The sequence below is a fragment of the Columba livia genome, chromosome 5 (assembly GCF_036013475.1).
Source record: "Columba livia isolate bColLiv1 breed racing homer chromosome 5, bColLiv1.pat.W.v2, whole genome shotgun sequence".
Lineage (NCBI taxonomy): Eukaryota > Metazoa > Chordata > Aves > Columbiformes > Columbidae > Columba > Columba livia.
Window position 1 is genome coordinate 18,261,462 of NC_088606.1, and position 22,296 is coordinate 18,283,757.

General features: G+C 37.5%; 1 protein-coding gene across 5 annotated transcripts in view; it reads left to right on the forward strand.

The window, feature by feature from the left end:
• RPS6KA5 (ribosomal protein S6 kinase A5) overlaps positions 1-22,296 on the forward strand; it is an 84,092-nt gene that overhangs the window by 55,195 nt on the left and 6,601 nt on the right. For all 5 annotated transcript variants that reach the window (XM_065063662.1, XM_021292409.2, XM_021292410.2 and 2 more), the window contains 8 exons: positions 9,389-9,539; positions 10,924-11,085; positions 12,343-12,468; positions 13,201-13,334; positions 16,493-16,586; positions 17,614-17,784; positions 21,069-21,260; positions 21,873-22,032. In XM_065063662.1, coding sequence (XP_064919734.1) covers positions 9,389-9,539; positions 10,924-11,085; positions 12,343-12,468; positions 13,201-13,334; positions 16,493-16,586; positions 17,614-17,784; positions 21,069-21,260; positions 21,873-22,032 — 1,190 coding nt within the window. The remainder of the gene's footprint in view (positions 1-9,388; positions 9,540-10,923; positions 11,086-12,342; positions 12,469-13,200; positions 13,335-16,492; positions 16,587-17,613; positions 17,785-21,068; positions 21,261-21,872; positions 22,033-22,296) is intronic.

A 22,296-nucleotide genomic window follows, 5' to 3' on the forward strand; every position in this document is an offset into this window, starting at 1 on the left:
ATAGTTTATTTTAATAAATTCAGTCAATATCTTAAAGTTTGAGACCTATTTATTAGTTTCTAGGTCTCTAACAGAACAGGAATCTTAGAGAGAGACTAGAAAAAATGCGGGAGGGAAGAGGAATCCATTAAGGAGGCAAAATTGAGGACTTTACTCTCTTGGTCATTATGATGGAGTTAACACTTAAATTAACTCTTTCTGACCTATTTCAAGCTAGAAATTTTGTTGATTGCTTGCTTATGCCATGTCTGAATTGGTAATTTTGACTCTCAAGAGCTACTAATTGGAACTCTGAAGGAGTTACAAATTTTTTAGAGAGAACCTTGACCTTAATTTTACAGATATAGGTTTTCCCCCAAACTTGGAAAATTTTAGGTGTTTATTCTACAGGATTTGACTTTCTTTTCGTAGGTCTGTATATGCTTTTCAATATCTTAATCTTTCTGATAATTTGAGGTTAAATTTGAAGCTGAGAAACTTCAAGGTTACTAACATTCATCCTCTGATAGCTAAGAACCTAACTTGTGATCTAAATTTAGTTGTAGCAAGTTTACTGTGGTGTTGTGCATTATACTTTTGTTCTGATTGCTGTTCACGCTACACATTTATAGATAGGAATCCTGTGGTTTTTCGGTTTTTATTTTGATAAATTTAGAAGGTAAATTCTTACCGTTTTCGTTATGTAAAGATATTCCTTAGTCTTCCTGTTTCCTGAAAAAGCCTTTTCTTAACTCAGCTTGCATTCTGTCTTACATATGGACAGTTTATTCCTGTTGATGTTCGAAGCTAATCTTGTTTAAGGGAAGTAATAATTCCCCATCTGAACAAACAGACATTCCTTCCTTTTTTCGTGGGTTCCTCTTGTTGATGCCAACGATGGACTGATAGATCTAATTCCTTATCCTTTCCTATCACTTCCAACTGACAAGCCCATAGTTTATAGCTGAATCTCATTAGTCCCAACTCTATGACTGCTTTTCAGAGATGATTTCTTCTGTGTTCTGTTACTTCAGTACTCCTAAGACCCTAGTTTCTGAATCCTTGCCATTGGTAGCAATTTCTGTGTCGGGTGACATCCATTTTGTGTATTTGCAGTTTATTCTATAATGGATGTTATGTTCCTTTTAAGAGCATGGCTGAGCACAGGAGACCATGGATGTTCTCTGTTGCGGCTGCTGCCCGGAGTCAGGTGGAGCCTTCTGGGGAGCGGTGGTTGCTGCGTGCCCTGGGGAGCAAGGGGAGCATGTTTGGGCCTTCCCTGGGGACACGGCAGCACCATCGGAACAGATGGGAGATACCAGCAGGCTGGGGTGCTCCTGCAGCCCAGGCAGAGGCTGAGAACGGTAGGGAGCAGAAGTACATCTCAGAGAAAATGGAGAGAAAATATTTTTCTAAGGAATGAAGGGGACTGTGTAGAGTTTGCTGCAGCTTGGGAAGCTGTTGACTTACTTGCTTGAGAGCATGCCTGAAAGAAGTGATCCTCCCTTCCCGACATACTAGCTTGTTAAATTTAGAAATTATTGTTACCATATTCATGGCTTTTCAGAAATGCCCTCCTTGTATTTATCTCTAGCATGCGTACGCTGAGCTGCTTCAAGAAATAACAGCTGAATTTTCAGTACCTGTCTTTATCCTGAGCTTGTCTGGCCTAGAAGCCAGATAATCTTGTCCATATGGATACATTCACAATTTACACTTAGTGTCATTTTCGAGTATTAATTCTTCCGATTATGTCTGCAGCCTTTCCTATATGAGTTTTCTGTTGAACTGGGAGGCAGGTCCTAGATAGTTTTAGACTTACAATTAAATAGTTTGCACATTTTCTTTGTAACTATCTTTGGTCTTTCTAGTTTCATTTCTGTTCTAAACTGATAAAAACTGAATTGAAGATAATTTCATCAGATATTTACAGGTGCCAATGGTAATGAAATCACTAGCACTGGCACGGAGATATGAGTTAATACAAACTTCTTTCTCGATGGTAAAGTTATTCTAAACAGAAATTGTATTACCCAACCTACATATGCTTTAATTTGCAACAGATTTAGAGAATTAAGTTTTCTCTTACTCAGTCTCAAGCCTTGAAAGCACAGTTTCCATGGCTTTTGATTTTTCTGAGTTTAAGGAAAAACATCTTCTAAATGAATCCAGGTCCTTTTATTTTACCTAAGTGGGAAGTAATCTTAGATATTTTTAGGAAATTTTATTCCCTTGTGTGGTACAATGGCTGTATGCTCTTAAGTTTGAGCACGAAGTTTCGTTCTGAAATATCTAAAGGACAATTAAGTTCTTCTGTCAGAAATAGTTACTGTGTGGTTTATATGTTTTTTTTTATTCTTTCTAATGAGAGATTGTGTTCGGTTCTTTTATCATAACCTTTTTGACAACACTGTGGACTTTCTCTTATGTCTCTGTCTCTGGCTGTGAAGAGTTGTGTTTTTTTTTTTTAAATGCTTGGTGTTATGGTTTATTAAACTTAATAAAAAAAATTCACAGATTTATCAGAGTATCTCTCCTTTTCTAGTATACCTTCTCCCCATTCTTCTCCTTTCTTCCCAAACCTTCCTTTCATTTTTGAGAATTCTGGAATTCCATTGCTGCAGAGCCATGGGTGGGACCCATCTTGCAAGAGCATAGGCAAGGGCTGGGTTTGATTACAAACCCAGTATTTTCAGTTTGACCGTGAATGATTTTTAGTACTGACTTGAAAGACAGACAAATCCATTTATGGGTGTTGACTTTTGAGGGTCTTGTCATACATACAGGGATTTAAAATGAGCATGAAGCTTTTGGAGTATTATTTTGCTGCTGTATAGGAGCTTAGAAAATCTTACCAGCTTTGGGGTAATAAACAAATAGATATCTATTGTTTTCCATTTTTACACATATATACATCTATAAAATAATCTGTAGCAGCATATGATGCCATTTTAGCATACTAATGCTAATACCATCCTGTGCTTTTTATTTGACATAGTTGGTTGGACTTTATTTAAACTTCACAGAGGACAGCTGAAATTTGACCATCCGTTGGATGCTGTGAAGATATTTTGTCCAAGATTCTGTGAGAAGTCTTCTCTTGATAAAACTGTTGGGAAGATGCATAGCAGGTGTATACAAAGAATCACAGAATGTTAGGGGTTGGAAGCGACCTCGAAAGATCATCTAGTCCAATCCCCCTGCCGGAGCAGGAACACCTAGATGAGGTTACTGGGATTCCCTTCTTTATTCTCTACCTGTGAAGACTCCAGGGGTTGTTAGATCTTTTAAAGGACAGAGCAGTCATTAAATCCGAATTGTAATTTGCATGGTGTCTAATGGAATTTTGTCCTAGAGTATATAGCTGTCTACCTAGAATATAAAGCATTTATTCTCTTAGATGATGGGAGTCCAGAGTCCAAGAACTGATAGACAATAATGTAATGATGCTTTTCTAACAGATAGCAATGAGTTAGAAAATCTCTGCCACAAGAAGAAAACCATTTGGTGCTAGACTTCATGTGAATCACATCATGTCAGTAACTGCCTACAGATCTCTTCAACCTTTCAGTAAAGCAGATGGTTTTAAGAAAATCATAAGTATTACATCAAAGTCTCTGACTTGCCTAGAACTTGGGATGCACATACAGATCTGACTGCTCAAAGCTGCAATGAAATAATCTGCCATTAGTAGTCTGAGATGACAGGGCATTCAGTAGAGTTCTCGAATGTGAAGGTGAAAACTCTGCTTTGGAAGCTTATCCCTCTATCCTTTAACAGGGTTACAGTTTGGCACTCTTTTATTCTTTGAACATTAGGATGGATAAGTATCTTTTTGATGCTTATAATACAGTTCTGAGGGCACTGATAATAGACTATAACAATAAAAGTTCTAGCATAAACCTGATGTTTATGTTGGTCAGCTGTGGTGATCCTTTCATTTTTTGTATGATCTAATTGTGTCTTTTACCTGGTGGAAGCAAAAACAACTTCAGGTTCTGCATGTTTGATGCTTTCTTATCATCTCTTCCAGAGTCAAGTTCAGGCTAATCAAAGTGGAGGGTGAAAGGTGGCTTCCATCTCAGTATCGTATGTGTTATATCTGTATCGTAACCAAAATAGTTTAGTTTGTTTGTTTGTGTTTTGTTTTGTGGTTGTGGGTTTTTTTTTTTTGTCTATAAAACCTTTCTTTGGTTGGCATCTAATGTTTACCACTTGCTTAGCATTTTCATCCTCCTTCCTTGTAATTAGTTTTGGTTCTCACTGTTTCTATTTTAAAGAAGTTCTGTAGTTATGGTTTCCAATAATTAATTGGCATTAGTTTTTCCAAGCACCTCATCTTTAGTTGGTTTTCTATAGGTTATGCTTTACTTCTCAGTGGATATATTTAATAATAATTTTTACAATATAGTTTATAGATGGGTCAATCTAATGCTAAAAGATAAATTGGTCAATAAGTAAAATTGCCAAATTGGTCCTGTTGTCAATAGGTGTTTTCATGTTCTTTGACATAAATTGGATTTTCCCAGGTATGTGGTGTATCAGAATTTTGACTAGGTCCGCTTTTTACAGAGTTAATTAAAAGGAAAAATTAAGAAAATATCTTTCAGCTTCTGGTTAACAGCATATTTTCCCCTTTCATTTTATCTTAACCACTGGGAGAAATCTGCTGTCTGTGTTAGAGAACTCCCAGTGACACTGTTTGTCTCTATAAGGCCTCTATGGACCATTGCAAGGGCATTACTGCCTAAGTCCTGAATATAATCACCCTGGAATGAACAAGGTCAGAATCCTCTCCAAATTCCCTTTAGACTGACATTTTAATATACACCTTTAGCACATGAGTTTTGCATTTATGGTTGGTTTTAAATACCATGCCTTCTGTAGAAGGTTGTTTTATTTAGCCAGCAAACACATATCCCCTCTCTACTGCTTTGATAAAGAACAGATAAGAAACCTATGGTCAGTCTATGTAATTTTTAAATTACATAGATCAGTGGTGGCAACTCAGTTTTTCATAACAAAATGAGCAAGTTCCTTGGCTGATCGGTCAGGCTTAGCAGCCTGCACCTGTTACACAGCAGTAGCTCTGAAGAGATTGAGAAAGAGGAGGAGCATTTGAAGGTCGAAGTGCCATTTCCCTACTGTATCCTCCACTCACTGAAGATTAAACATCTCTTCCTCCTCATCATTTATTACCATGACCTTCGTGTTCCTGTGTATGCTCTTGGTGTGTAGTATTCATGGGAGAAACTCAGCAGAGCTGAAGTTGCTGATGCACTGTCCCAATGGTGTTGGCTCCCAGCTCTGCAGAGTCTGCCACAGAGAGGGGTAAGGTGGCAGGGATCCAGGGCTTCAAAGTGATAATCCCCTTGGCCTGTGCAATGGTTGGTTTCTCATGGAGTGTTTCAGGTACAGCCAGAGTGCTCTCATCAGCAGGGGTAAGCACAGCTCATCCCAGCTCAGAGGGGTCGTACTAGATTAGGAGAAGCAGAAAATAAGACAGTCATCCTTCAGCACCTCTGACCACATTTTTAATTTGGAATGCTTAATTCTTCCTGCTTACTTCTGTCACTGTTATTGGACCACGTGAACATGACATGGACAAGAGGGGGGGGAGGTGATTCCAAAAAGGAAAGGAAGGTTGATGCTGAAGGCCGTAGCTTCTTTTCAGAAGCACAGATGTCCCGTGAAGGACTTGGGACACATGCAGCTTCCTTCCTCTGGACACTTTATGGGCTACTGTTACAGCCTTGAATGACTTATCTTCAGTACAACACTTCTCTAGTGCTGCACTCATAAAGCCAGACTCTCTTCACTTGATCAATAGTCTTCACTAATATCTGCTCTCCCGCATGTTGATCCCATATGGTCTTTCATCTCTGGCAGCTTGCTTTCTATCCTCAGTAATGTGTATGCAGCTTCACATACTTGAATTCTGTTATAAGTAGTTCCTGGAACTTCTAAAGAAATTAGCTTCATTCTTCTCTACTTACATAGTGTGGTTCTCTGAATTCAGATGTTTGTAGTATCGGTTCACCTCAGAGGTATTTCTGAATGGGTGCCACTGGCATATGTAAATGCAGATCACATGGAGTCTGCTTGTACAGCACGGCAAAATGCTGCCTTCTCTGCAGTGGGCTCTAGGAGGGTCAACAGATGGAAGATATCCCTCAATATGATCATAGCTTGCTTTTGATGTCGCTAAATACCACTTCATTGTTAATTCTGTCTGTAAAAAGAAATAATTTAAAACAATAATCTTGGCAAAAGGCAGGAATTACTGGTGCTGTTGCTAGAGAAGTTTTCCATTAGGTAAAATACAGTATTGTGCTGAACTATCATTGGCAAAATATGCATGCTAGTTGTTTGACAGCTGTAATCTGTCAAATAGAGAATTGCTTCCTCCAATATTTTAGGGAGTGGTTTCTACCCAAAGAGCAGAATGTCAAGTAATATGAAAAGTTAGTTTATAAACCTGTCTCAGTGTCAGCTGGGACACTCTGCTCAGTTACCACATCAATGGTGTCACTGATTGCAGTTCCCAGGCTGACCGAAGACATGCCATATGTCACTGAAAATTTGCAATTAGAGGGATGAGGTTTACTAGTGTTGTTACTATTGTTCTTCTGGCTGAGAATTTTCTGGTAACTTTGCAGTGCAGAGTTCTATAAAAGACTTCCCGCTATTTATGTTTGTTTCACTCTCTTTTTCTTATGTGAAGGTTTGTGTTTGCATCAGCAGCCTGAAACACAGGCAAGAATCTTATTGCTAACACTTAGCATCAGTACAACAGAGACTGATCTTCTGAGGCTACACACAGAAATAGTGTTTATTTTTTTCTGTTACCAATGCTACATATCATCCCAATTCAGCATCTTTTTTCAGAGACATTTTCAAATTTTTATCTGACTTGGCCATCTGTAATCTCTGACATTTTTCAGACTGGAGAATGCTCTAAAATCTGCCTTTTGGATTTTAGGGACATCCCAGAGTCTTACTCCTGTTTGCTTTAGAAATCAATTTTAAAACATACTGACTTAGGTTTTTATTTTCCCCTTCTGAGAGCCCAAAGACAACTTGTCTCTAGAAAGAGACCTATACTTCTCCACCAGTCCTACGGTGTGAGAATCCTCTTGTTCAGTAATGTTTAAATTTAGCATTAACATCTCTTATTAAGAAATCATTTGCCAATATTGTGCTTTCTTTTGCTTTTTTGTAAATTGAAGTGTGTACAGAAGCTGAAGACAAGGCTTATGGTTGCTGTTACTTCTAGCAGGGTGGCTGTGATTTAGATTTATTTATTTAGATTTATTGGCACATCATTCTTACATCATTTGAAGATGCTATATCTTAAATCTCAGACTGTATTTTCCCAACTCATTTCAGTGTTACTTAAACGAAGAGGTTAGCTTACTTTGTCTTTTCATTTACTTGAAATTGAATACTACGTTAGTAGAAACAACCCCTGGGATACGTGCATATTAAACTTGTTTTTGTCCTTCCACACTGGCAGGACAGGATTATGTAGGAAACAATACATTTGCATCTATTTTTGGAGTAATCCAAGAAGTTACGTATTTCATGATAAAAAATTTCCCATGGGATAGCTGTCTCTAAGGATATGTCATGCAGTAACTTTACACAAAATTTAGAAATGTCCAGCGGTGATCAACTTAAGCTCAGAGGCATATAGCTATTGAGATTTTAGTGGTGCCACAACCTCATGTGATTTCAGTGGCACAGTCTCTCAAAGCTTCAAAATCTGTGTTTAGTGGAGGTATTCTGTCCTTCTTCTGTATATCATACTTCCTGAAGACACAACAGTGAGAATATGTATATCGTTATAGAGACACTGAGTTGCAACATGAGGGAGCAATGTGCCCTTGTGGCAAAGGCAGCAGATGGTGTCCTGGGCTGCACTGGACAAGGGAGTTTATCCTTTCTCTTTACTGGGTGATTGGGAGGCCATGGCTGGAGTACTGGGTCCAGTTCTCGCCTCCCCAGTACAAGAGAGACATGGACATATGGGAGAGGGTCCAGCAAAGTTGCCCTTAAGAAGATTAAGGTACTGAAGCACAAGAGGAAAGGCTGAGAGAGCTTGGACTGTTCCACCTGGAGAAGGAAAGGCTTGGGGGGAATCTCATCAATGTGGACAAACACCTGAAGGGAGGGTACAGAGAAGCGGGAGCCAGGCTCTTTTCAGTGGTGCCCAGTGACAGACCAGAGGCGATGGGCACAGACTGAAACACAGGAGCTTCCTTCTGAACATCAGGAAACATTTTTACTGTGATGGTGACAGAGCACTGACATGGGTTGTCCAGGGAGGTGGTGGAGTGTCCCTCCTTGGAGGCATTCAAAAGGCTTCTGGACATGGTTGTGGCAGCTGGCTCTAGGTGACTATGTTTGAGCAGGGACATTGGACCAGGTGACCTCCAGTGGTCCCTTCCAACCTCAACCATCCTGCGATTCTGTATGCTAAAGGATTTTGTGTGTGTCTAACTTGTTGATGTGTCTTTGGTATGTGTTGTCCCTGTGTGCATTCTCCATTTCCCTTCAGAATCCGGAGATTCAATATCTACATTTGGAATAACTGAAGGAAAGCTTGCCTTCCTCTTTATATAAAAACTGTGGGACCTACACATATAAAAGATAGGTATTGAAATGTGATTCTACTTAGGCTTCCAAGATGCTGAACTTCCACTAGATTTGTTTGATGCCTCCTAGTTCTTGTATTGAAAGAGACAGTGAGGTCCCCATCCCCTTTCTCTTTACCATTTCTCATTTTGAGGGGAACATTATGCCCAGTCCCCTTAAGTCCCCTTTTCACTAAGCTGGTATTCCTGGCCTCTTTTGTAGATCTTCATGTGAAACACGTTCTATATTTCTGATTAATCTTGTTACTCTTTTCTAAAACATTTCCAGTTATTGTGCCTTCCTTTGAGAGCGCTGCACACAATATACAAGGCAAACCTCAAATGGCCCAAGTTAGTGTTTGGTTTTTTTGTCTCTTTGTTTTCTAACTTTGTTTTTTTGGAGGGGTTTATTTTGAGAGCTATTAAGCATCAAGGTGATGTCTTTGTGGAGCTATCTGTTGTAGCCATGAGATTTCTTTTGAATAGTGATGGTAAGCTTAGTATGTATGAAATGAGGATTGTTTTTTTTTGGTGGATTAAGTTACAGAATTTATATCCTATGGAAGTTGTTCTTTATGTCTTCATTTCCTCAAACCTGTCTTTATTATAAAACAGACAAACAAGTTGGTCTCACATTTGTCATCCTTCTGTCTTTGGGTGCAATGGAAGTTTAAGAGAAATGTTAAACACTACTAGCAGTATGGTAGCTCTTTGATTTAACACTCAACACATTAAGTAATTACCAAATGATTGCTATTTTGTTTGTTTTACAGGAGGATATTGAAAAGTGAGCCACCTTATCCACAAGAAATGAGTGCACTGTCTAAGGATATAATTCAACGTCTCTTGATGAAAGACCCCAAGAAGAGGCTAGGTTGTGGTCCCACTGATGCTGATGAAATCAAACAGCATCCCTTTTTCCAGGTAAAACAAGCAACAAAACTCCCCAGATACCACTTACTCTGTGTTAGTTCCTTTGAAATCCAAGTCTAAAGAAACTCAGTTGTTTGTTAACAGAATAGCTTAGAGGCTTGTTAACTGCATGAATAATTGCATTGAAGTTAGTGTATATATATATCCATGTGCTTATGTAAACGGATTTTGTGCATACTGCAAGAAGGGTAGATTTTTAATGTATTCTATCTGTTTCTAGCAGTAACTTGAAGCAGTCAAAAGATAAGCTACTTAAACCAGAAGGCTTAATGGAAAACACTTAGATAATATGTTCTGTGTTGTTTTATTTTAAAGAAAGTTTACCACTAACATTATTTATAAAATTTGGATATTGATAAAATACACCCTTAGTGATAAATGCCTCTTCTGTATTTTCCTTTGCCTAATTAGATCTTTAGTCTTGTTTAGCGGATTTTAATTCTGTTCAGATTTCAGCGAATTAACATTTGGTTTCAAACAATGATGAAGATTGGATTTGTGAACAACATCTATACTGTTCCATCCATTGCAATTAAAATGTGTGCTTACTTTGAGAAAACTAAGTATGTATTTCCAGTGCTTCTGAAGTTTGTTGTTTTTTTTTTTTTAATTAGGATAGGTTTTGGAGTATTTAAAGCTGGTAGTATGAATTAGACCTTTGATATAAATATTTTCAATGTAATTATTGTAACTTTCAGCATGGGCAATACCTTGTGTTTTTAACTTCTGAGTTTCTTCTCATCCCTTCTGTATTTCCTTCTCTTGTAAGAGAGTGTGACAAAGAAGAGTTAAACTTCCTTTATTCATTGTTTGTTTTGGAAGTTATGTTTTTTTCCTCATATGAAACTTTCTAATCTTGAATTTGTTTCATTTCCACTATTTTATAGTGATAAGGGAATTTTCTCAGAACTACTGTATCTCTGCTTCCTACTTCTAGCCATGCATTTAAGTAAGAATCCAGGGGCATTATGCTCTCAGGGCCCTGGAAGCTGAGATCAGTAATGAAGCACAGAAATCAGCAATGAAAAGCTGAAGATACAGCATGCATGCAGTACGGCTTGCAAAAATATAAATGTTGTTTCTTCTGAAATAGAAGAAGACAATTAAGGGCTGTCACACTAATTGTTTGGCTTATCTCCACTGCGAAATTTCCTTTTTTTTTTTTTAAACTGGATTCTGTCTACTTACAAAGAAGTATGATACTTCCTGCCTTTACCTAAGCAAATCAGTAGGGCATAATTTGAATGCTTTTCATCTGCCTGTGAAAAATAGCAAATGGAGTTAGGGCTGTTTGTTTCTGGACAAGTCTCTTTCCAATATCTGTTTCTGTTAAATTTTCATTTGATTCAAACTTTTTTTCCTATTTTTGGTTTAGAATATGAATTGGGACGATTTAGCTGCCAAAAAAGTACCAGCTCCTTTTAAACCAGTAATCAGAGATGAGTTGGATGTCAGTAATTTTGCAGAAGAGTTTACAGAAATGGATCCAACATATTCTCCTGCAGCAACCCCTGAGACTTCAGAAAGAATATTTCAGGTATTTTAAGAATTCACATTAATTTTAAAAAATCATTTCTTGAACAATTCCACAGTGTAGCGAGCTTTTCTCTTTCCTGTTTTCTAAGTTTTTGGGAACTAACTATGTAATTTCCAATCCCCGGTCCCAGGATGGTTCAGCAAGTGAAAAATGAGAAAGGTGGAAAGAGTCCTACTGCAAACATAAAATTCCATGTCTCTCCATTCCCAGCTGAATGTCCTACCTGCTGGGCTAAAGTCAGTCTGTCCTTTAGTGACTCTTCATACCTTGAGGGGTTTGTTATCTTGACTCAGCAGCCTGGGCTACCCTTTTCGACAACAGCAGTGTAGTTTCCCCATGTCCTCATTATGCTCTAGTTGAGATATTCCTTTGGGAAGTGGGCGCTAACTGCAGAGTTGAAAGTAGGTCTTCCACATCTTGTAGGAGTGCTCTGATTACCAGACTGCTAGATACAGATCAGTAACAAAGCTTTTCTTACCATCTTCTCCATGCTGTTAGAGGATGATCCCTTCCTGGGTTGCACAGTCTGGATGTCAAATGGGCAGAAGCAGCTCACGTGCAGTCAATGTGGTACCAAAGCTGCAGAGGTGAACAGCAGCTCAGATTGCTTTCTCTCTTCCCCTTCCTTGTGCTTTGTTGTTTTTTAATTGTCTTTTTGAGCAGCTTGATGCTTAGTGTACAGGAATATAGCATCATATTTTGGAAGTTGTTAGATTTGTAGTGACCGTAGCAAGCAATTTATGCATGCCGTAATACAGTCTGATTCATCCTGCAGTGGTAGTCACAGCTGTTCTTTTTATGGTACTCAAACTGAGCACATCATTAATATGAAGCTTATTTTGTTTTGCCATTTAAAAATGATTTGATGCTTACATCACAATATAAAAACTAATTCATGCCTTAGCTTAAAGGTGTTCTGGGAAGCTAGCTAGTTTGAAATATGAGCCTTTATCACTACTGCAAAACAATTGGAGCTGAACCAGACTTCTAGCTTTATTTACCAGAATTTTTGTATTATTGTTTTATCTATAACTGTGGAGAATCATGTATTAATAACTAATTCCAGGAAGATATCTGTTCACATTCAACAGAGTAATATCAACCATCAATAAGCCAGTTACGGTTTCTGTGTTATGTTACGAAAATGCTGATTTCTTTGAAAAATTCTCCTGAAACTTCTCATGTTTTGTATGCAGTATGTTAGTTTGTGTGCAACAATTTCAAGCCATGCCCTTTTCTGTTGTCTTAATGTCATAGGGGTATTCTTTCGTTGCACCTTCTATTTTGTTTAAACGCAATGCAGCTACAGTAGATCCTCTTCAGTTTTATATGGGGGATGAACGACCTGGAACTACAACTATTGCCAGAAGTGCTATGATGAAGGTAATAATAATATCAAGAGCTGAATTAATTTGGTTAACTTGGAACTGCATATAACTTTCGAAGCAGCAATCACAAGCTAGGCTACAGGTCATGAAATAGTCATCACTGATTTATCTGTTCTCTGTAATGGCTCCTCAGCTGATCCAAACATATAATTTGCATGTGGTACTATTTAGAAATCATTGAAGTTTAATCTGAAAATGAGATGATTGTCTAGTTTTCCAGAAGGCTAAAGTATAGAAGTAATAGTAATTTGATTCCTGATAGTTCGTATTCAGCTAACTGTTGTAGATACTTTTGAAGCTACTTTAATTATATCCGAATTTTTTCTGTGAAGTATTTGCCCAAAAGTATGCATAGTTGTGTGAAGCCTTATAAGAACACATGCTATTGTGATGTCTTCAAATGAGCACATGGTTTTGTGGATAAATGTATGTACAGCCATCTTTAATCCTGTTTGTCTGAATATTTGGTATCTTAAGCTATTGTAGTAGTAATGATTTATTTAGTGATTATGTTTGTTTAATGTAATGTAAGATTTATTCTTGTATTGTTAGAAAAAAAGTTTAAGCATTTTATTAAATAGAAGTTAAGATTATATTTTTTCAAAAAAGAGAGCTCTGTTGCAGTTTTAAATGTAGATGAAAAATTCTCATGAAACTTTGCTCTTTGTCTTTGACTGTGTATAGTAAAAGTATTCTGCAGAACTAAATACAGACAGTTTCCTAACAGGACTCTCCATTTTATCATCATTATGAACTGGATCTGAAAGAGAAACCATTGGGAGAAGGAAGTTTTTCCATTTGTCGAAAGTGCTTACACAAGAAAACTAGCCAAGAGTATGCAGTAAAAATAATTAGCAAAAGGTATAAATATTCTGTAAGACAATAAATATATTTTCTTTGCTTACTGTCACCCATGGATTAGAATAATGTTCACTACATTTTTGAAGTAGAAAAATAACTTTAAAATAATTTCCTATTTGAAGAATCTACAGAAACTTACAGTAACCTTATGACCTTTAAAAGATTTTGAGAATCTTTTGAAACAAAATGTTTTTCTTGTTGGGGAACACACAAGAAGAAGCCTGAAGAGTACTTTTCTGGTTCCTAGTTGTATTCTACCTGAAATTCCCTTAATTTTGCTCTTAACTGGGGTAAGGTATAAGGCCCTCCTATCTTTAGACCTAAGAGAACTGAAGGTAGGCTTGTGCTAGCTGACTTTCCTAAGCAGCCCAATTGATTGCCTAGGATATTCCTTTATAAAGGATCTGTAGCATGAGTTGCCTCAGATCTAATTAATTGTGTGTGTGTGTGTAAAATCGATTTAGCCTATGGAGTTGTTAAGTTGCATCTTGTTTCCTGGATATTCTGGAGAGAACACCATGATGGAGGCAGCTACCTTGCTTTGTACGTGGGGACCATCTGGTCCTCTTCCAGAATAGGTACCTCTGGCAGCGTCTGCCTAGAGAAAAATAAAGACAAGGGATTCTTTGAGGGATGTGTGGATTTTCAACTTCATTTTGCAGTGTTCATTAGTAACTATGTCCCTAGTGTGTTGTAGAATGCGGTCAGGAAAGGGAAAGTGTAAATGTTCTGCTATCAGAATGATAGTTCACAGTGATCCCTCCTACCAAGACATTTGGCTGTACCTCTGTTTTTCTAGACTCTAGAAGTAGCTGTCCGCCAGACTGAAGTGCTTCATCACATGCTTTTTGGATAGGAAATGTTCAAGAATAAGACACCTAAATATAGGTGTCTGAGTCAGTTTTCCGAGGTCTGCTACGATTAACAAAGGCCTACTCAAAACTGATAGTGGAGCCTACAGAGTGACTTGAGCGACCAGGCAGTAGCGGTGGGATTCAGTAACTTGAACATAGGCATCTACCTAGTGCCATTTTAGCATCTGTTGGCATCCTCTCTGTCCTCCAGTTCCCTTCAGTTTTTTGTGACTCCTACCTTTATGTAGATGTCTTCATGGCTCATGTCTTCCAGGCTCTCCTATGTTTAGGCCACTGAATCCCACTCTAGGTCTGCATTTTACAGTGAACTAGTTCACCCCGTAAGATGCATTAACTGGAATATCACTCATTATAGTGAGACCTTATGCAGGTTGTATGCAGTAGACACCTTCCTTGGCTATTTTAACCTGGAAATCTCTGCCTTGTGTCTACATTCAAAATTTCTGTGGTGCATGCAGACCTGCAGATCAATACTCTCATCTCATCTTAAGCTAATGGATTTCTTGTTTCTGGATAACAGTGAGCAAACTAGTATTGACTTTTCCCATAGAACTAAACTTTTAGTAATTATGTCCCTAAATGATATTACTCACAAATTCTTTTGCTCTTTCTCCTTCATCTTGGTGGACCAGGCTAAATGAAGGTAAGAAGTGGTCTGTATACAGAGATGTTTTTAGGATCGCAGGCTGTGAGCAGACTGAGCATGTTTGTGTAGTATTTAGAGACAGCAGTAAACCCACACTCTGAGTGGCTGGACGCACACCAGCCTTGAATAAGAAACTGGTTAAACTGTAAATAATATTGCTCTGAAGACCACATTAATAACTCTTGCTAAAACAAAAAGGATAATAGATTTCTAGTAACTTCTTTGCCTCAAAGTCAGGAAGTCTTTCACTCCTACCCATGAAAGGGGCCAAAAAAGTGAATCCTACACCTAGGCAAACTTTCTCATGGTACTTGAGGTGAAAGCTCAGATGAAGGGTTCCTCTGTGGTGTTGCTTTGTTCATAGTGCTGAGCCTGCCTCCATCCAACAATTCGAGGTTTAACTGTGTGTCTGAAGGCCAGTGAAACAGTGAAGTCCTGTAAACTTGCTTGAGTGACTGTTTTAGAGCTTCCCATTTGTTTCTCATGGTATTGTTTGTTAAAATCCAAGGTGGTCACTATTTCTAGAGGGGAAATTCTCAGAAAAGCCTGTGCACAAATTTCAAAGGTTTATGTTCATGATACTGAACCTTTTTCACCTGTTTCCTAGGTCCACCTTCTCCTGATAGTAGTTTATAGGGGAAAGACTATTTGAGTCACGTTTTTTAATTTCTTAAGGAACTGAAATCACTTTCAGTTTAAACAAAATCATCAGGAGAGATGCAGGTAGAACAACTTAGTTTACTTGTTGATTATATGAAGCCTGCAGAAAAAAAGAATTCTCTTGCACAAAATTCTCATCACAATTCTGGTCCTAATTAGGGAAAAAAAAATGCAACCAAAAATGAAGAACATGTGTGGTGAGAGAAATTCTGCCATTCTCTCTAAGTCAGTACAGGATTAGCCTTTCTTGGACAGAGTTTTGGCAAAAAAATTCAGGCATTATTTGCCCAAAATAAATCAACATACGCATTTAGTGGAAAATAAAATGTTCAGCTCTGTCCTCATTCATGCAGTTTTTATAGTGTTCACTCTGCTCACTTATTTTGGCTATGGATTTCGGTACATAAAAGAGAATTTATGTGATGATTTCTGCTCTGGAGTTAGTCTCTTCTTGTCTCTTCCATTTTGGACTTGTACAATGGCCCGTTTAGGATTTCATTTATATAAAATAGTCCATATATAGATGATGTTACTTTTCTAGTAGGAGCTCACTATTCCCATCCAGCTTTGGAAATACTTGTCTCCTATAAGAATGGAAGAGGTTTGGGCCAATAATTTTAGTCTTCAACATAAAGCTGAAGTAACAAGTATTTATAGGAACAGAGGTGAAGTCAAATTGCCCTGGACTTAGGGAAAGGTTTGTTTTACATATAAACTATTCTGTAATATCATTTCAGATTTTGCTGTAGCAAGTTGCAGGTGCATCAAAAACATTGTTTGATTTGGGTGTGGTTTTTTGATGTCCTAACTTGGAGAGTTTTGCTCAGCTCACTTTGAATATACTTTTAATTGTTTTCAATGTTAATATTCAATATTAAAAAATCTGCATTGCAAGCAATTAAAAAAATAGGTGTAATGCTTTGAATGTGCAATTTGCTCAGTAAAATTGGTATAAAATGACTGCTCAATTTTTCCAGAATGGAAGCCAACACCCAGAGAGAAATAACAGCTCTGAAACTCTGCGAAGCACATCCGAATGTCGTGAAGTTACATGAAGTTTTTCATGACCAGGTATTTTGAAGAAACTGTAATCAGCATTTGCCGTGTGTTTTCCCAAGAAGTTTTAGGAGTTATGCATACTGTTACTGGGGAAGCAACTGTTTTTCATAGGACTTTTGTCCAGTCAGTATAGAAGATCTGCATTCAAGGGAACTTGCAGTTGCTCTAGCAAAAAAGAAGTATTTGGAAGAATTAAGAGTTCTGTTTCTGTCCTGGGTCTGCTTTGTTAATCATCTTACAATATATTCATTGCGCAGTTTCCATATCTGTGATACTGAGGTAGCTAGTCATCTTGGAGTTGTCATAAATCTTAAAGTAATATTTGTAAAATAATTTGGAAATCTTGCATGTGAAGATTACATATCTTGCATTTTTTGCTTACACATTACTAACTTAAAGGAGATAACCAAATAGCTTGCTGAATTACTAGATATGAAAACAGAGCCTCTATTTGAAAATATATTGAAATCAGTTTAGGGTTCATTTAGATACTTTAGTTGTCTTTTTCTTAGTGTAATGCAAGTTCCACAGCCTGTAACAAGCCATAATTTGATCTAACTTGGAGGCGGGCCCTGGTTTGGACCGGGGGTTTGGACCAGATGTCCTGCAGAGGTCCCTTCCATCCTAAGCTGCTCTGTGATTCTAGCCTATGATTTTGTAGTGGAACATGGGCTCTCTTGCCTCTCCATGTATCCCAGTCTATCCCCATCATGCTGTTTGTACAAGGACCACAAGTCTAAAGAAAGGCATTTCATTTCTCTACAAATTAATCCATTTACATGGAGGCACAGTGGTTTTGTAAATAAATATGGGTGAATGTGGGGACAACATCAACATTATTCAGTGTCAATGAGACTGACGGGAAAAATGTCATCTGATATGCAATTTGGTGCTGCTTGTTGACTTTCCAAATTGCTATGAGCAGCAGTTTTATTTCTTCAAACTTTAAGAATGTATCAGAACAGCACCTAGCTCCTGAATGAATGTTGGTGTGTAATGTTACATTTCTAACCTGCCATATTTTTCTTTATTGTTTCAGCTTCACACATTTCTAGTAATGGAATTGCTGAAAGGAGGAGAATTGCTTGAGCGCATTCAGAAAAAGAAACATTTCAGTGAGACTGAAGCCAGTCATATTATGCGCAGACTTGTTTCAGCAGTGAGCCATATGCACGATGTAGGAGTAGTCCACAGAGATCTGAAACCTGAGGTACAGTGACTTGCTTATATATGTTTAGACATTAAGTGATTAAAAATCTGGAAGGTGGCATATTTCTCCAGCTTTTATTACAAATTTTTCTACTTGTATATTTTTAATAAAACATTATCACTTAGCAAATTCTGTAGATACTCTCTTCACAAGTAAAAGTAACTGTTAGGAAACGTTTTTAATTTTGTAAGCAATTTAAACTCTTGACTTGTTCAAAAACATTTTTCTCCTTCTTGGGGACAGTTTTTACTAGCGGTTAAGCATATATTTATTGTATGAAATGGTTCACAAGCAGAGCTAGGTTGCTTGGGTACATTGCCTCTACATTTCTACCTTTTGTTTGTGGGTAGCTGTGATGCCCTTGTACTGTCTTCTCTCCCAATTAAACACAAAATGAACCATAAGCTAATGCAGCCAGCTAATCAAGATGTGACTTGAGTTCAGTGAGTTTAGTAGTTTCCCAAAAGAAGCAATGTATTTAATATGTATCTTTCAATAATTACTTGTTCAGGTATTTTTATTATGCAGCAACATCTTGCCTTCCAGACAATTCAGTTTACTATGTTAAGGGTGACCCCTGGCTTTGTTCTGCTTCCTGGAGCCAATATTGGCTCCTTTTTCTTTGCCAACAATGGGCTTGGATATGTGTTAGTTTTCTTTAGCCCAAGAACAGTGTGGATAGATATTAGTTCATCCAGTAAGGATGTTATATTGTGTCGGTGATTACAGTCATCATCCCTCAGGAAATAGCTGTTCCTTTTGTACCTGGAGTTTAAAATGATCTACCATTCCTACCAATGTTTCATCCTTTTGTAACATACCTTCTGGTATATTACAAACTTACTTCTTTTATATTAATTCCAGTTCAACAGGTAAATAAATCAGCTAGGTGTTGGTATTAAACTGGTTTTGAAAATCAGTCCGAAATATATGTGCTTGAAAACATCTCTGCACTGGAGTCTCTGTACAAATTAAACAATTTTATAAAGAAGGACTGTTGTGAAATTCTAAGGTGTCAGTTGAAAATGTGACTTTCGCAAAAAGTTTCTCTGCTGAAATCTTAAAGGAAAAAACCCAGCTTTTGAAAGAAGTCATTATTCAAAGGCCAAAACCCAGAAATCCTTCCTCTCTTCCTATTCTCGTCATTTTAGTCTTATTACCATCTTGAATAAAAAGGCCAGATTCTGTAAAGCAGTGCTTCAGCTGCATGGTGAAAGAGGCAGTCTTCAATCCCACATCATGTTCAAGAACAGAAGCCTGGAAAGTCCCAGTAATGAGGGGTTAGCAGACAGCTTGCAGAATGCGTTGCCTCCACAAGGTTGGACTTAAGCAGCCTGTCTCCTTCCTGCTTGTTGTTTTGAAAGTTACTATTTTAGGTTCAGACATGAACTTAGCATGGGATATGCAGGCTTCCCAATATAGATGTGGTTTGTTCACCTTTCTGTAAAAAGATACAATGGGAAATTTTGTTGCTTTGCTAACAATTCCAGGCAGATTTATTTGATGCTCAGCTTTGACATCTAATGCATACTGATAAGTCTGTTTTAAAAAATATGGCTGGTTACAAGTCACTAAGGATGAGGCTTTTAATTGTTGCATGGACTGGAAGGCTCTTCTGTTTCAGCAACAGTGATTAGATCACATATATTGTTCTGCAAAATAGAGCATAAGTACTCCATAGAAAATAGAAAATTCACAGAAATAAAGAATTTGTGCAGCATATTTGACCATTTGGAGCTTCTCAGTAGAGGATTTGACGACTGTTTCTGTGAAATGATTATTAACTGGGTTCTAAAGATATTAGAAAAAACATACCAATGTTGATGATGTTGTTTATATATCCTTAAAATACATGTGGAATATAGCTTTAAGTATGGATTTGTGTGAAACACACTTCATTTACCTATTCAACAAAGTAGTCTGAACCCAACTTAGGACATTTGGACTGCAGCTTTCTTTCTGTACAAAACCAATTTTATTTTTGTCATAAGAAGGGATATATTTTCAAACCAACGTTACTGCAGTTATTTATTTACTTGTTGGCTATGTAACATCACCATAGGAAAAAAAAGGCAATTGTATTAATCACCTGTCCTTACTGTATTAATATTTTTACTGAAATTAGGCTTCCTTCAGATCCATTTTGCACAACATTTTAATATGGAAAACTGACTTTTCTGGTTGTGCACTAAGCTATAGCACCAGTACAGAATGCAAAAATACTGTTTTGTATCAGCTATTCTCTTTTGTCCATAATGAATGCTCTCAAGTTCTCCTTATTGATCTGCTTGCAGTCTAGCAATCATTTTTCCCCTTCTTAATGAGTTTGACTTTAATTATTTTGTGTTGAGTCATTCACCTTTTGTATTACAAAATCACATAGGACTATAAGATTTCTGATGTTGAGACATTTTCTAGCATTGCATAGATTAAACAGCAAAGGCAACAGCAAAATTCTGCTCTCCTCTCTTCTCTCAGCAGTTCAAGCGGGGAGTAGTGAATTTTATAATTCATCTTGGCCTCAGCCAGTTCTCCTAAGACTTAGCTTCACTCTTGTATCTTTCCTGACAAATATAAACACTCAGGGAGAAGAAGAACAGGTTGTCTTAAATCTTCTTCCAAACTGATAAAAGCTCATCTGTCTTCAAGTCTGAGATGCCACGTTCCAGTCTGCAAGGCTGGAATTCTCAGGGGCTGCTGCACCGAAGTTTCTTTAACTTGGTGTAAGGAGTAGGCCGGTGGTTCGAGGTTGGACTCCTCCATGACCTTCAGTGCCTGAACGCTGTTGGTCCCAGGTCTCTTCCAGAAAACATGTCTGTAGTGACTTCGAGATCCACGCCAGACGGCAGTCAGGACGGTGCTGAGCTATGCGTGCGCGTTCTAGTCCTCCATCCTCACTTTCAAATTATTCTTTTGCCTGATTGTGCTCGTGGCAACCTGGCTTCAGTGTGTTACCACTGGAGGACCAGAGACTCTTCAGCGTTCCCCGAATTGTTTTCCCCACTGTTCTCTGCTGAATACCCGTTCTCATTATTGATCTCAGACAGAACTGTCCTGCCTTGCAGATATACGGGAGGAAGGTAAACACAGCACATTTTCTTAAATCCCAGAGTACCGTTAGTTCTACTTTTCCATTTTTTTTCCCCACTATCTCTCAATTCTACTTTTCTCTAGATAATGGGAAGTTTTCTGTAATAATAAATGTAGGGAAAAAAAACAAACTATTAAGTATTCTAACCAATTTTCTACCCAGTGCTGGTATTGATTTTGTCTTTGCTTTTCAGAATTTGTTGTTTACAGATGAAACTGATAATTCAGAAATAAAAATAATTGATTTTGGCTTTGCTCGTTTAAAACCACCTGATAATCAGCCTCTTAAGACTCCATGTTTTACTCTGCATTATGCTGCCCCAGAGCTCTTGAATCACAATGGTTATGATGAATCTTGTGATCTTTGGAGTTTGGGAGTCATTTTGGTGAGTGGTGGAGGGTTTTATTGCAACTTTATTGTATGTGTTTACTTTTTGTTCAAATGCAAAGGACTTGACACAGTTTCAGACTTGAATTGGGTAGAAGCTGAATTCAAGTGAGTTAAAAATACTGCTGCCTAAATCATAGGTTTAAAGACAGATGTTTTCCAGGGGTGGAGATTGGTTTTTTTCTAAGCAGTAAATTAAATTCAACACTTCTGGGAACAGAAAAAAAAAACTTGATACGGTCGCATTTAAAATATATATATGTTATTATCGGGGGATTTTACAGGCATCCATGTAATCTTCCTACATTATCAATTCAGAGAATGAATCTGCATTCTGATTTACAGAAAATTAATTTCAACAGATATAAACTGGGTAGAAATACCATTGTGTTTTTTTTGTAGTTTCATGAAACATACAAATGTTTTTTCTAACAAGGACTCCAGAGGAAGTGTTGGCATATTTTAAATTTTATGTAGCCTTGAAGTTATGCTAGTCCAAGTTTTAGTGCATAGTGCTGGTGAAGCAAACAGCAGCACTCCATATTTATTATAGTAATAGGATTGTCAATAAATACACTGTTTGTTAATACTACTTTTGTTCTTGTGACAGTACACAATGCTGTCAGGACAGGTACCATTTCAGTCTCAAGACAAAAGTTTAACGTGTACCAGTGCTTTGGAAATTATGAAGAAAATTAAAAAGGGAGAATTTTCCTTTGAAGGAGAAGCTTGGAAAAATGTTTCTGAAGAGGCTAAAGAGTTAATTCAGGGTATGTATTTGCAATTATTTCACATGCCTTGTATTTTTATTTCAAAAGATAAAATTTAGAGGGCTATACAATATCTGAATGTTGTGATAAGCATCAGAGTGCTTAACCTAACAGAGTAGAATCTGCAGCTTGAGCTATGTACTGACCTCTAATTCAAGTTATGGGTAAAGGTGGACACATCAGAACCGCATTACAAATTGCTTGTACTCCTAGCAGAGAGCTTTCTAGTGTAGTGAGATGCTCATAGAAGATTAGCAGGGTTAG